This window comes from Trifolium pratense, linkage group LG2, assembly GCF_020283565.1.
Source record: "Trifolium pratense cultivar HEN17-A07 linkage group LG2, ARS_RC_1.1, whole genome shotgun sequence".
NCBI lineage: Eukaryota > Viridiplantae > Streptophyta > Magnoliopsida > Fabales > Fabaceae > Trifolium > Trifolium pratense.
The window spans coordinates 2718718-2735457 of record NC_060060.1 but is presented as its reverse complement, the minus strand read 5'-3'; the positions used below and the strand labels follow the sequence as shown (position 1 = coordinate 2735457).

Here is a 16740-nt window from a genome sequence, read left to right as displayed (position 1 = left end):
AACGATAATAATAATAATAATAATAATAATAATAATAATAATAATAATAATAATAATAATAATAATAATAAAGTGCGGTCATGCTCACATCAACTTAGTCAACATAATTAATAGTAAAAAAAGTCATCATCAATAAATTCTAGTCAACCGCTCATATTTATAATATCAACGAGCATAATAGAATTGGTAAAAATTTCTTGACAAAAAAAAATTGGTCTAAGTTGGATCAAAAAAGTTTTGGTCAAAAAGAAAGTTGGGCTAAAAGTTTAAAGTTACAAATTAGAAAAACTATATATAGACCCTCACATTTACTTAGAAGCATAACTCAATTTTGCATTTTCTTTCTGAAATATCAAATCTCATCAGAATGTATTGGTTCCTTACAATTTTGTTTCTCAGTCTCACATCCGGTATTAATCTTTCAAAAGCCAACCATGACAATAAGAAGGTTTTATCTCATGAGATTAATAAAGATTTCTTTTTTCCACCACCTATTATACCTAATCCATTTCAACCTCCACCTTTGATTCCTAACCCTTTTCAACCACCAAGTCCGCCATTGATTCCCAATCCATTTCAACCACCACCAAGTACACCTTTGATTCCAAATCTACCACCACTTATTCCAAGTCTACCACCTTTAATTCCAAATCTACCACCTCTTATTCGAAGTCCACCCTCAAGGCCACCACCCTTTTTGCCTTTACCACCACTTATACCAGGATTAACTCCATCACCACCACCGGTGCCACGCTCATCCCCCAAGTTGGTTCGGAAGGGTGTTCAGGAGGAGCGATTGTGTTGGATATTTGAATTGGCTTAATTTTGCTAAAACAAATATTCTAACAAGATGTTGGAAAACATGTTACAACATCATATTTATTCAAGGAAATCTCGCGCATTTATGAGAGCATCTGCTATATATGGAAATCCACTTAAAGAGCACGCTCAATGGAGATTTGATCTGATCAGGAATTTTAAGGATAAGATAAGACTTAATGGTACAACGGTATGATCACAATTATCCTATAAAGTCCTTAAACACTTTTGGAAAGTTTCTATACATTCTTGATGAAGATCAAAAGAGAATCAGATCACCCTTTATGATTCTCAAGGAGCGTCTGAGCATTTGTGAAGAAAGAGGAGCGTGCCTAATCATTATATATACGAAGACCAAGCTCAAGACTAAGTATCTCATTGAAAAATATTAGTTCACATATTGAGTCTTTGTTGAGTCTTTTATTGTTTGATTGTAATTCTTGCTTGTGGATTCTATAACACGAGTTAAGAAGTAAGTTTATTATTTTAAGGTTACTCCTAAGCTTTGAAGTACGGAGTTTACCGTGTGTGATTCACTTGAAGCTTTTAAGCAAAAGTGAAGTGTTGTCTTGGCAAGTTGTCGCCACATCATTCTTAACATTGTATAATCAACACAGGTTGTGTTGTGTGAGTGGAAGTGAGATGGGATCTCATGTCTAGGAGTTCCTAGGCAGAAGTTGCATGAGTAGTGTCGAGGTTATAAGGCGTAAACCAAGGGTTTGCTGGAGGTCTTAGTTTAAGGCGTAAATCCTAGGGTTTGCTGGAGGTCTTAGTAACTAGAGCTATTAGTGGATTTCCTTCCTGGATTGGTATCCCCCAGAGTAGGCAGTTGGCTGAACTGGGTTAACAATTACTTGTGCACTTTATTCATTTTCTGTCAGTATTTTATATGTTATGTAAGATGTGCCAACAATAGAAATAACATTTATCATAAAGTAGTTGTTGGGACATCTTCGGTAACATCATTCTAGTGATACCAGAATTTCAATTGGCATCAGAGCAGGCACCCTGTTCTGTTATTTTGGGTGAGCTCCAGGGAGAGTACTTTCTGGTACAATGGATAAAGAAGGAGGGTCAGTGTCTAAACCCCCCTTACTGACAGGTCCTGAGAACTATGATTATTGGAAATCTAAAATGGAGGCTTTCATAAAATCAATTGACAGCAGGACATGGAAAGCTGTGTTACGTGGATGGGAACCACCAATGGTTCTTGACAAAGATGGCAATAAAACTGATGTCAAGAAGCCAAATGATGAATGGACTAAAGATGAGGATGATCTGGCACTTGGCAACTCCAAAGCCTTGTATGCAATTTTTAATGGTGTGGATGCAAACATGTTCAGGCTTGTTAAGAGATGTATTACTGCTAAGCATGCCTGGGAAATTCTGAGAAAAGCTCATGAAGGAACATCAAAAGTTAAGCTATCTAAACTTCAGATGCTCAAAACCAATTTTGAGAATCTCAGAATGAAGGAGGAAGAAACCATTCATGACTTTCAAATGAATGTGCTTGACTTTGCAAATTCGTTTGATGCACTTGGAAAACCTATCTCAGATGAGGAGCTAGTTGGAAAAATACTCAGATCTTTGCCTAAAAGATTTGATATGAAGGTGACAGCTATTGAGGAGGCTCATGATCTTTCAAGTCTAAATCTAGATGAACTCATAGGATCACTTCAGACCTATGAAATTGGCCTAAACAGGAGAAATGAAAAGAAAGATAAGAATCTAGCCTTTGCTTCAAAAAGTGCTGCTGATGATTTACAAATTGAATCTGAAGGTGAAGAAAGCTTAGCTGAGTCTATGGCTATGCTTGGGAGACAGTTCAACAAGTTGATGAAGAAAGTGGATCAAAGGCACAAGCCAAATGGTTGATTCAACAACAACAAATAGTCCAGCTTTCAGAAAAAGACAAATGAAGATGAAAGAGGAGTAAAATGCCACGAATGTGAAGGTTTTGGCCATATCAGACCTGAATGTCCAACCTTTCTAAAAAGGCAAAAGAAAAGTCTTGTGGTTTCATGGTCTGATACAGATTCAGAGGAAGAAGAATCTGCCAAATATGTTAATGCTTTAACAGGAGTTTGTGTATCTGACTCAGAATCAGGTGATGAGGAGGTAACTTATGAGGAACTAGCTGCTACTTATAAAGATCTTCATACTAGAAGTATAGAAGTTTGCAAAGCATTAGAGAAACAAAAGAAGATCAATGGTAAACTACAAACTGAGAAAAATGACTTACTCATAAACATTGATAATCTCAATGCTAAGGTTGAAGATCAGGGTAGTCAAATTCAACAGCTGGAAATGGAGAAGTCTAACCTCCTGTGTAAAGTTGCTGAACAGAATGAAGAAGTGACCAAGTTAAAAGCTGACTTGGATCAAGTCACAAAAGTGGCCAAAATGATGACCAAAGGTACTGATGCCTTTGAGGAAATGTTACAAAGACAAAACTACGGGAAACCTAAGCCCATTGGTTTTGAACATGAAAGAGTAAAGCAACAGATGAAGTTCAACAATGCCACTATACATACTCCAATCAACAACACGTTTGTGTCAGGAGGATTGTCGCAACATCTTATGGAACATCCTGTGCCCAGGTTCTATAACTGGACATGTCATCATTGTGGAAGGAAAGGACATATTAGGCCTTTCTGCTATAGGCTGCACGGATATCCAAGGAGAGTTCATCAAGAATTCTATACTCCTGTCTTTCCTAATGTTACAACAAGACAGGAATGGAGAGAAAAGAAGAAGATCACAGGTCTAATAGCTCATACATCCTTGAGAGCTTCTTCAAGGGAAACATGGTACTTTGATAGTGGCTGTTCTAGACACATGACAGGTGTTGAACACTATCTTGAAGATTTGAAGTCATATGCTACCAGTTTTGTAACCTTTGGAGATGGAGCTAAAGGGGAGATCAAGGGAGTTGGTAAACTTGCAAACCATGGCTTACCAAAGCTAGATAATGTGCTGCTTGTAAAAGGGCTTAAAGCAAATCTAATCAGCATAAGCCAACTTTGTGATCAAGGCATGAAAGTTAACTTCACGAAAGCTGAATGTCTAGTTACAAATGAGCAAGGAGAGTTGTTAATGAAAGGAGTAAGGTCAAGAGACAACTGCTATCTCTGGATCCCTAAAGAAGAAGATGTACCAACATGTCTTATTAGCAAAGAAGATGAGGTAAAGTTGTGGCACCAAAAACTTGGCCACCTGCACCTTAAAGGCATGAAGAAGGCAATAGCTAAAGAGGCTATCAGAGGACTCCCAAAGCTCAAAATAGAAGAAGGAAGTATATGTGGAGAATGTCAAATAGGGAAGCAGACAAAGATGTCGCATCCAAAGTTGCAACATCTGACCACAACAAGGGTTCTAGAATTACTGCACATAGACTTGATGGGGCCAATGCAAGTAGAGAGCCTTGGAGGAAAAAGGTATGCATTTGTCATGGTAGATGACTTTTCAAGGTTCACATGGATTGAATTTCTAAAAGACAAATCTGAAAGTTTTGATGCATTCAAAGAACTTTGTCTTCAACTCCAAAGAGAAAAGAACTCTGCTATTGTTAGGATACGAAGTGATCATGGTAAAGAGTTTGAGAATGCAAGCTTTCTTGAATTCTGCATCTCTGAAGGAATCAAGCATGAATTCTCAGCTCCAATCACACCTCAACAAAATGGTGTTGTTGAGAGGAAGAACAGGACAATACAAGAGTCAGCCAGAGTGATGTTGCATGCAAAACATCTTCCATATCAATTCTAGGCTGAGGCTATGCATACTGCTTGTTATATTCACAATCGTGTCACACTCAGAACTGGAACTTCTACTACACTATATGAACTGTGGAAAGGCAGAAAACCAACTGTCAAACACTTTCATGTGTTTGGAAGTAAGTGCTATATCCTATCTGATAGAGAGCACAGAAGAAAAATGGATCCTAAAAGTGAAGAAGGATTGTTTCTTGGGTACTCAACAAACAGCAGGGCTTACAGAGTTTACAACCAGAGAACTAAGGTAATAGTAGAATCTATCAATGTTGTGATAGATGATTTGACATCTGCTAAAACATCTGATACTGAAGATGATGTTGCAACAACTTTGCCAACATCTGAAGAAGCTGTAGCAGAAAAAGAATCAGATTCAGATGATGAATCAACCATTTCTACACCTCGTCCAGTAAGTAAAGTTCCTTCAATAAGAATCCAGAAGAACCATCCCAAGGATCTCATCATAGGAAATCCTAACCAAGGAATTGCTACAAGAAGGACTAATGAAGTGGTTACTAATTCATGTTTTGTTTCAAAAGTTGAGCCTAAAAATGTAAAAGAGGCCCTCACTGATGAGTTCTGGATAGAAGCCATGCAAGATGAATTAACTCAGTTTAGAAGAAGTGATGTGTGGGATCTTGTTCCTAGACCCAATGGTGTTAATGTCATAGGCACAAAATGGGTGTACAAGAACAAGTCAGATGAAAATGGTGTTGTAACAAGAAACAAGGCAAGGTTAGTAGCTCAAGGGTACACTCAGGTTGAAGGACTTGATTTTGATGAAACATTTGCGCCTGTTGCAAGACTAGAATCTATTAGGCTACTCCTTGGTATAGCATGCATCTTCAAATTTAAGCTGTACCAAATGGATGTCAAGAGTGCCTTCCTAAATGGGTATCTACATGAAGAAGTTTATGTGGAGCAGCCAAAAGGTTTTATAGATCCTGCTAATCCTGATCATGTGTACAAGCTGAAGAAGGCTCTTTATGGACTGAAACAGGCTCCAAGGGCCTGGTATGAAAGGCTGACAAATTTTCTTGTTAGTCAAGGATACAGAAAAGGAGGCCATGACAAAACCTTGTTTGTTAAAGAACAAGAAGAGAAGCTGATGATTGCCCAGATTTATGTTGATGACATAGTATTTGGTGGAATGTCTGAAAAGATGGTGCAACATTTTGTACAACAAATGCAATCAGAGTTTGAAATGAGTTTGGTAGGTGAGCTGACATATTTTCTTGGTCTGCAAGTAAAACAAATGGAAGACACCATATTTGTCTCTCAATGCAAGTATGCGAAGAACATGATCAAAAAGTTTGGAATGGACACTGCAGCACACAAGAGAACACCAGCTGCTACTCATCTAAAGCTAACCAAAGATGAAAATGGCATTGATGTTGATCAAAGCCTATACAGGAGCATGATTGGCAGTCTATTGTATCTTACAGCTAGTAGACCAGACATCACCTTTGCTGTGGGTGTTTGTGCAAGATATCAAGCCAAGCCAAAGATGAGCCATCTTGTCCAAGTCAAAAGGATTCTGAAGTATATAAAGGGCACCAGTGATTATGGGATTCTGTACTCCCAGACAAAGAATTCAACTTTGATAGGGTATTGTGATGCAGATTGGGCTGGAAGTGCTGATGATAGAAAGAGTACCTCAGGAGGATGTTTCTTTTTGGGTGATAATTTAATCTCATGGTTCAGCAAGAAGCAGAATTGTGTGTCTCTGTCTACTGCAGAGGCTGAATACATAGCTGCAGGAAGCAGTTGTTCCCAGCTGATGTGGATGAAACAGATGCTGAAAGAATATAATGTCGACCAAGATGTCATGACATTATATTGTGACAACTTGAGTGCAATCAATATATCAAAGAATCCAGTTCAACACTCAAGAACCAAACACATAGACATCAGGCATCATTTCATCAGAGACCTTGTTGAAGAAAATTGTGTGGAACTTAAGCACATTGGCACAAGTGAACAGCTAGCTGACATTTTTACAAAGGCGCTTGATGCTAATCAGTTTGAATTTTTAAGGGGCAAATTGGGAATTTGCCTGCATGAAGATGCATAGCAGTTACAGCAGTTGAGGCGTGCAAAAGGAAACCGTTTTCTCTCCCATCAATCAATGCACGCTAATTTAGGGAAATCATTACACACTTCCCTTAAATATGTCTTTACACGCAATCAATACACTTTCTCCCAAATCCTAATTTTTGATCGTGAACCCTATTCAACTGCTTCTCACCACAACCTTCATCCATTCAACTTCTCAAACTTCAAAAACCTTCATTCAAACATGTCTGAATCATCACAAACTACAAAGTCTGGCCGTTCTACTCGATCAAAGGCGAAGATCGATTCCTCGAAGATCATCAAGGACGCCGTCCCTGTTACGACTGTTCGTGCTTCCAAACCCAAAGCTCAAACAAATGTCGCTGAGAAGAAAGGAAAAGAAAAATCTGTTGAGAAAAAGGAAGAAATCATCAAAGTAAGTGATGCTATCTCACCTTTGAGTAATAAATCTAGTAAAGGAAGTTCTAAAAGGAAAAGAAGGGATTACAAATCTAAGTTTTCTCTGTCTATGTCTGATTTGGTGTTTGATTCGAATGTTAACACATCTGAGAAAACATCTGAAACCAACGAAGGAGAATCTCAGAACCCTAAACCTGTGTCTGAAGTTGTTGAAACAATTCCTCCTGCTGGTAACCCTCGCGAAGAAAATTTGGGATCTGACGCTGCAAAGCAAGATCTTAACTCTATGCCTGTTGAAACGGAGATTGAAGACACCCATACAGAAGTTGAGCCTGACATTGCTGATAAATCACCAACTCTTGCTGAAATGGTAACTGAAAAATCAGCCCCTGTGGAAACAGAAGAAGTTGTGATGAAGGATGTTGAGACATCCTTGAGAGAAGATGAAGAAACTGAAACCGCTGAGGAAGAACCTGTGAAGGAAGCTGATGCTGCAAAAGATGTTGAGACAACTGTCACAACATCTGAGACCTCAGATGAAGAGACTGAAATTGCTGATGAAGGAGCTTCTGCTGATGAAGAGGAAACTCAATCTGAAGAGAGCAACCAGTCCATCCCTACAGATGAGCAAGAGGTTGAAGCTGACAAGCCTGCAGAAGCTGAGAAAGAAAAAGATGTAGTAGATGTTGATGATTATGTCACCACCAAGACTGCTGTAAAATCAACTGGTGGTATAACAAAAAGGTTGAGAAGCTGTACAGGGAAGGCTGTGGCCACTGCAAGCAAGACTCCTACACCAAGGGTGAAAACAAAAGGTGTTGGACCAGTCAAAGGTTGGAGTAAGGTTTTCTCCCCTCCCAGCAAGAAGAAGGAAACACTGAAGAGAAAGAAGGAGTCATCTAGTGACTCAGACTATGATGTTGCTGAAGATGTTGCTAACATCTCATCTGCCAACCCTAGGAAGACTACTCTGAAGAAGGCTCCTCAAGGTGTTGAAGAAGCCCCCTGTGATAACATTTCCTTCCATCGTGCTGCCTTTGCACAGATATGGGACTACATTTACCAAAGGAGATTGGCTGTTGAAAGGGAACTGACCAAAGATGCTCTCAAATGTCAAGACATCTTTGACTACATCAAGGAAGCTGGTCTGATGAAGACAGTCTGTGACTTCAGTCCCTGCTATGAGCTGCTGGTGAAAGAGTTTCTTGTGAACATCCCTAAAGAATGTGATAATCCACTGAGCAAGGACTACCACAAAGTTTTTGTCAGAGGTAAATGTATCAATTTTTCTCCTGTAGTGATTAATAATTACTTAGGAAGATCTATAGAACCTAAGGCTGAATTAGAGGTTGCTAATGATGTTGTGAGTGCTGAGATAACTGGTGGTAAGGTTAAGGTCTGGCCTACAAAGAAGCTGATTCCCACGAGTAAATTGAATGTCAAATATGCCATCCTCAATAGGATAGGGTCAACCAATTGGGTACCAACCAAGCATGCAACCAATGTTGCAACCAACCTGGGTAGATTTATATATGCTGTAGGAACCAAGTTTGACTATGACTATGGGTCCTTTATTTTTGATCAAACCATTAAGCATATTAGATCAACAGCTGTGAAGATGCCAATAGCATTTCCATCTTTGCTATGTGGAATTATCTTGGCCCAATATCCAGACATCAAGGTTGTGACTGACACACCTAAGAAGAGGGAATCTGGTTTTACTTTTCATCATAAGCTTTTTGGTAATCACAATGTTACTGATCATGTTGGGACATCTGCTGCTGGAGCTGGTGTTATGACCAAAAGAGAGATTATAGCTAGTTTAAAGGTTCAATGTCAGGAGATAGATAAACAGCAGGCTGAGCTTGAGGAAAGGAAGAATGTGTTCTTGAAGATGATTGAAGGATTGGAAGCTGATGAGGTACCTGTGAAAGCTAGTGCAAATGTGGCTGCTACAGGTGATCAAAACAATGCAGATGAGGATGAAGGTTATGCTACTGCTACAGATGAGGATGAAGCCTCTGACAGTAGTGATGATGAATGATTTTGTAATCTGTTTACTGTTTTTTACTGCACTTTGTTATTTGGTTTGTGGGTTGTTTGTGCCCTGGATTTTAGCACCTTTTGAGTGCATGGTCTGTATTTTGTTTAATTCTGCACTTTGGATACTTAACTTTCCTGTTTTGGCACATTTTGTGGCTAAAAAGGGGGAGTAGTACTTTTTGATTTGTTTCTGCTACATGTTGTTGTGTCTTTTGTTATGACATGCTGTTAAGTAGCAGTAAGCAAGTATTCAGGGGGAGTAAAATTTTTTTACCCTGAGATGATGCACAAGCTGATGAAGTCAGGGGGAGTTTGCTACTGAATGGATGCTGCCCTGATTGGACGAACATGTGCTAGAAGATGTGCTCCCATATGTCACAACATCTTTGATGACATATGACATATGATATATGTTTTGCTCTGATACCACGTTTTATTTTGCTCGAGGCTAATTGATGATAACTCCGCTGCTGCTGCCTCTGATGCATATATTTTCACCTATGTAAAATTTTGTTTAAATGATGCTCTAACATTCCTTCTTTTGTGTGACCATGGTGATTTGAAGGATTGCGCTGTTTTTAATCTCTCAAGGGTAATGGCCTGAAATTGTTTTAGCCAAAAATTGCCAAAGGGGGAGATTGTTGGATATTTGAATTGGCTTAATTTTGCTAAAACAAATATTCTAACAAGATGTTGGAAAACATGTTACAACATCATATTTATTCAAGGAAATCTCGCGCATTTATGAGAGCATCTGCTATATATGGAAATCCACTTAAAGAGCACGCTCAATGGAGATTTGATCTGATCAGGAATTTTAAGGATAAGATAAGACTTAATGGTACAACGGTATGATCACAATTATCCTATAAAGTCCTTAAACACTTTTGGAAAGTTTCTATACATTCTTGATGAAGATCAAAAGAGAATCAGATCACCCTTTATGATTCTCAAGGAGCGTCTGAGCATTTGTGAAGAAAGAGGAGCGTGCCTAATCATTATATATACGAAGACCAAGCTCAAGACTAAGTATCTCATTGAAAAAATATTAGTTCACATATTGAGTCTTTGTTGAGTCTTTTATTGTTTGATTGTAATTCTTGCTTGTGGATTCTATAACACGAGTTAAGAAGTAAGTTTATTATTTTAAGGTTACTCCTAAGCTTTGAAGTACGGAGTTTACCGTGTGTGATTCACTTGAAGCTTTTAAGCAAAAGTGAAGTGTTGTCTTGGCAAGTTGTCGCCACATCATTCTTAACATTGTATAATCAACACAGGTTGTGTTGTGTGAGTGGAAGTGAGATGGAATCTCATGTCTAGGAGTTCCTAGGCAGAAGTTGCATGAGTAGTGTCGAGGTTATAAGGCGTAAACCAAGGGTTTGCTGGAGGTCTTAGTTTAAGGCGTAAATCCTAGGGTTTGCTGGAGGTCTTAGTAACTAGAGCTATTAGTGGATTTCCTTCCTGGATTGGTATCCCCCAGAGTAGGCAGTTGGCTGAACTGGGTTAACAATTACTTGTGCACTTTATTCATTTTCTGTCAGTATTTTATATGTTATGTAAGATGTGCCAACAATAGAAATAACATTTATCATAAAGTAGTTGTTGGGACATCTTCGGTAACATCATTCTAGTGATACCAGAATTTCAGATTGCAACAGGCATCAAGTTCACCATTGATTTCCAATTCATTTCTACCACCATTTATTCCAAGTCTACCACCTTTGATTCCAAATTTACCACCACTCATTCCAAGTCTACCACCTTTGATTCCAAATCTACCACCACTTATACCAGGATTAACTCCATCACCACCACCGGCGCCACGCTCATCCTCCAAGGGGGTTCGGAAGGATGTTCCGGAGGTGCGATTGCAACAGGCATCAAGTTCACCATTGATTTCCAACTCATTTCTACCACCACTTATTCCAAGTTTACCACCTTTGGTTCCAAATCTACCACCACTTATTCCAAGTCTACCACCTTTGATTCCAAATCTACCACCACTTATACCAGGATTAACTCCATCACCACCACCGGCGCCACACTCATCCCCCAAGGGGGTTCTGAAGATGTTCCGGAGAAGCGATTGCAATATGCTTCAAAATTTTAGGGACACCAATTGTGTTTTTGCTTAGTTTGTATCTGTACCAATAATATCACCCGTGTGATGCACGAGGATCAAATTGTTGTATGTGAAAATAAATTAAATAATTAAAATAAGATTGAATTATTTTTAGACAAGCTCATATATCCTCCGCTAGCTCAGCTCCTCGGTCGCCCCTAGCCTCTTCTTGATGCATATCAGCTCCTTTGTCATTATTTAGCCATTGTGCACTGATGTTGATAAGCCGTTGTAAAATTTTGTCTTTGTTAAGTTGTTGTGCAGTGACGTTGAATTTCCGATGTAAATGTTGTTATGGAGAGTGTCGTCTTAATTGTTATTAGTCTCATACATGCATTCATATTAGTTCATTGACGATGATTTGGTGCTGATGCACAATGACGAGGATTTAGTACCCATGCCCAGTGATGATGTTACATCGACTAAGATTTAAGAAGATCATAGTCAATTAATATTAGTGGAGTGCGAGAGGAGTAAGGGGAGCGGTGAAACAATTATAAAATAAGGGTTTCGCTAACATGTGCCCTAAGGGCACATTTTAAGGTGCATTTAATTAACTAATATCTCATTTAATTTACTTCAAAAATAGCAATAATCAACTTTATTAATTAAAAGATATGATTCACTATATTTATTACCCATTTTAAAAAATTGCATAGGAAAAATATGATACTTGCCAAATACTTGATGTATGATCACACGCTTGATCAATTTTTTTTTGCTACAAAGCTTTTTTTTTTGTCAAACCTTTTTTTAAGTTGAAAGAAAACTTAAATTATAGTAAGTGTTATAAAATTGTAAAATATATTAGCAATTAGAAAGCTAAAATAGTAGTAACAATCGTTATCATTACAACATAATACTATAATTCTCGATCTTGTTCATCGAAAAAGAAAAACACAAAACACAAGTTAGCATAATTCTAGTATTACCTGGAGTACTATAAGCCTAATTGTTAACAAACCAAAAAAAATTGGATGCATATAATTATGGTAGTATTACCAGGCGCGTGATTATAAATCAAATTTAGCAGCATATCATAATTTTGCCTTTCCGATTCTTTTAAATGGGTAATAAATATAGTGGATCATATCTTTTAATTAATAAAGTTGTTTATTACTATTTTTGAAGTCAATTAAGTGAGATATTAGTTAATTAAATGCACCTTAAAATGTGCCCTTAGAACACATGTTAGCATTTGCCATAAAATAATAGTGATGGGTGATCCAATATGAAAAGACCGGGAAAAAAATCAAGTCCATATAAATTGAACTTACATTTACTTTTTAGCCCCAAAAGTATGCTTCATAAACATTTTCCAAAGCAAATAAACATTCAGAAAACATATCTCTTCTTCCATCAAGCCAACATAAAAGAAACATCATTTTCGACTCACAAGTAAGTGTTAATCAATTTTTTCTTTGTTTGTGTTGATTGTTATTGTAATTTTGATATTTTTGGTTTTAGTTTAGATTATAAATTTAAGTTTATGTTGATTGTTTTCATTGATTAGTTTGGGATTAGGCAATTGTATTAATTAATTATTAGTTTTTCAAAGTTGCTTGTGATTAGTGATATTGATTAGTGATTAGTTTGTTGTTCATGGTATTATATTGTGATTGTGCTCTAAGTGTTTGGTGAAATATCTGAACCAACATATTGTTAATTTTTGTTGTTGTTTTCTTATTTTTGATATGGCAGATAATGTTGGCAGAATAAGATTAGGTATAGCAGAACAACGATGCCCATGGTTCGACTAAAACAGAGTCTGCCACCAATGCTCCTCATCCACAAAAGCAGAGTCGTCATCATAGAAGACAATGATTTGACAACAATGGGTTTCAATTCATCTGGAGGTTTTGATTCAACACCAATAACTACAATTAAACAATCAAACATACAAAATAAGTATAAAAAAAATGTCAAACTTTCTTTCAAAATACCAAACCTGCACAATTATGAATGTTCTTCACATTGCAGTGAAATATCGGAACATAGAATCCGAATTTACTTCGGAAAATAGAATCCAATATAATTCCGAATAACGTTTTTCAAAGTAAACCAGTACAATTTTCAAAATTTGAAACTTAGAATCCAAAAAAGAATCAGCTGAAAAAATATATTACCTTATATTTCACACGGAATGAGTGTAGAAAATATTTGTGAATGCTCCGATAGTGATTGTAGACCCCAAAAACCACTTTTCGTTGTTATTGAGATTGAATGAGGAAGAAGAAGTGAAAGAAAAATGGATAAAAGCTAGTGTGTATAAAGGGTCGCTTCGAAAAACGTTTTTCTGAATCATAGTGAATGGAAAATAAAATCTGAAATTTAATGCGCTGCGGAAAACAGATTCTAAATCAAAATTAAGGGCAAAAATAGAAATTTAGGGGTAGCGGAGAGGGGGGGGGGGGGAGGTAGAAAAATGCCAAAAGTTTAACTTATACTAATTATATTTTTGGCCCATAACATAACCGTTCTTTCAAGCCCGACAAGAAGCTTTCGTTGCCTGAAACAGAAAATTAGGAACATGATTTTTGACAAAATGAACAATCGTAGGGGAAAACACAAGAAGAAGAAAAATGAAGTAAATTAATAGAGACGTCCATTATTACTATTGTTTTGAAGTAAATTAATAATATAAATAGATTTTTGTTTTAGAATTGTTGACATTGAATATTATACACTAAAACTAGGTAAATTCTAATATGGAGCACTTCATCAAGTGGTCCATAGTGGACTAGTCATGAATAACATTATAATGAATACGAATTTTACAAAATTCACCGTTGGATTGAAAATTTATATCATATAGATCATCCATAAAAAAATTTAGAAAAATTGAAAATTATTTGATATGTTATTTATTTTAAGAGATGTAGACTATCTCTACTAATTGTGTGAGAATCGTGAATGGTCGTGACGTTTATTGGACTGAATTTGCTCCTTCAAAAACGATTGGTTGATGTTGAAGAGGATATGTGGATTCGACCTGAAACAATAGTAATTTTTTTTTTAACAAGCAAAAATAAAATAAATAATGAAACAATAGTACATTGGAATGTTGAAATCATTCGAATGAACTATGAATTTGAATTCTCTAAAGTTAGATTTTCCTATTTGAATTCAGTTCGTTTCAGATTTCTTAAAGTTGGATTTTCCTATTCGTATATGTGGATTTTGCCTTATGTTTCTAGTATTTTTTTCAATCAGTAAACACATGAATTTTTTAATTTTTGTTATCTTGTTGGTTTATTATAAATTTTTAGATGATAAATCGCGAATGTTTGGTTTATAAACCCATTTTATTTTTTTACAAAAACTATATATCCATTGGACTGTCTAATTTGATTCGGAAGTCGATTTTGACATCAAGTGATTTCAGTCTTTTCCTAATTGTAGTTGTATGGATCGAACTGTGATCATCTCTACCAAATTCAGCGCTAATCACCATTAAATTAACTAACAATTGTTTGCATCCCATCTTAGACAAGGTAACAATTATTACAACATTTAATATTACCACGAACTACGAACTTCTTAAATTGTTTTAATAGGTGTGATCCTATTTTTAGAGGTAATTGAAAATAATTCAAAACAACTGGTGTCCATTAGAAAACCACTTTTGAAATTGCAATAATTTTATCTTCCTCTATCAATGGCTTCAATCACATTTTTGCGTTGGTTAGATTTGTGTCTTTAAATTTCAACAAGTTTAAGTGTTGACATCCACTTATCAAAGAGATAAAAAGAAAGTAAATATAATGTCTTAATTGAAAAGTGTCTGGTCGTTTGCCATTGTTTCTTTGAAATTCCAAAGATAGATAGTGTTAGAATCAGAGATACACAAATAGCAAAAAGATAAAGACACGGCCAGAGTTTCAATAGAATATCATTGCATTAGCTTCACATTACAAAAGAGTTTCTAGAGAATATATATAAAACCTAATGGACTATAAACTAACAGACCCAATAACATAACCTATTATTTTATTATCTAACACATACTCTCAAACTCATTATGCATCAACAATAAGCATTATGAGTTTGTCAAACAAAATACGAAAATAAAATAAACTACCAAATAAAATAAACTTCTAACATCACCTCTCAAGCTAAAGCTTACTAAGCTTTAAGCTTGTTACAAATTAGCCCTGACAATAAATCAACCCAATTAAGATTGTGATCAACTGAGAGCAGCCATTCGCAGTCAACAGAGAAACTATCAAAGAGGGGAGAAACAAATCAAATTAATCCAACATCCAATCTAGTCCGATCCAAAGTCAACCAATCTAAATCGTAACAAATCAAACAAAATCGGACCAAATAGAAGAATCAGCCAATAGAGAGAGAGATGCAATCAAACAGTGCAATACAATCAAAAGAAGTGCAATAGGGAGAAGTGCAATGCAATCAGAAGAGAAGTGCAATAGGGGGATAAGTGCAATACAATCAGAAGAAGTGCAATGCAATCAGAAGAGAAGTGCAATAGGGGGAGAAGTGCAATACAATCGGAAGAAGTGCAATAGGGAGAAGTGCAACACAATCAAAAGAAGTGCAATAGGGAGAAGTGCAATAGGGGGAGAAGTGTAATACAATCAGAATAAGTGCAATAGGGAGAAGTGCAATACAATCAGAAGTGCAATAGGGAGAAGTGCAATGCAATTAGAAGAAGTACAATAGGGGGAGAAGTGCAATGCAATCAGAAGAAGTGCAATAGGGAGAAGTGCAATACAATCAGAAGAAGCGCAATGCAATCAGAAGAGAAGTGCAATAGGAAGAGAAATGCAATGAAATCTGAAGAAGTGCTACAGATAAGAAGTGCTACAGAAAAGTGCAATGGCTGAATACATAAAATCCTTCAAGACCGAAACCAAAGAAACAACAAAACTGTGACCATAAGTATACCTCTGTTCCATCAAAGCGGAAATCAATAGCTTTTCAATCCAATAATTCCAAAACAACAACTTCAAGTAAATTCCAACTCACCCAACAAGTGCAAGCGGCAACTTCTTATTTTGTGAATTGATTCTCCTTCAACCAACCCATTGCAAGTTGTACTAGCATTCCTTCAAGCAAATTCCATGTTCGATAACACATACTAACACCTCTAATTCAAACTAAATGCAAAATAAATTTGTTCCTTTAATCAAACCCGGATCAAGAAAGCAAACAGATCAAGAATACCAAACGACCAAAATAAATATATTCCCAAATTTTTGGGAATTCAACGACGGAAGCAACAAACAATTCAAGGAGGATCGAATCATGCTCTTGATGTCATGTTAGAATCAGAGATACACAAATAGGAAAAGAGAAAAACGACTAGAGTTTCAATAGAATATCATTGCATTAGCTTCACATTACAAAATATATATATATATATATATATACAGCAGCGGACCTAGGGGTGGGCTGAGGTGGGCCATGGCCCACCCCCACCCCCAAAAAATAATTTTTTTTATATGTAGAGTATTAATTTAAATATATTATTAATGATTTTAAGTCATC

General features: G+C 36.5%; 1 protein-coding gene across 1 annotated transcript; it reads left to right on the top strand.

Moving 5' to 3' along the window:
* The first annotated feature begins 367 nt into the window (after nt 1-367).
* Nucleotides 368-823, top strand: LOC123909873 (36.4 kDa proline-rich protein-like). The gene has a single exon (XM_045960800.1). The coding sequence runs from the start codon at nt 368-370 to the stop codon at nt 821-823; it is 456 nt and encodes a 151-aa protein (XP_045816756.1).
* Nucleotides 824-16740: the final 15917 nt, after the last annotated feature.

What these genes read in the sequence shown, in the direction of transcription:
- LOC123909873 (XM_045960800.1), top strand. Translation starts at nt 368, where the DNA reads ATGTATTGGTTCCTTACAATTTTGTTTCTCAGTCTCACATCCGGTATT.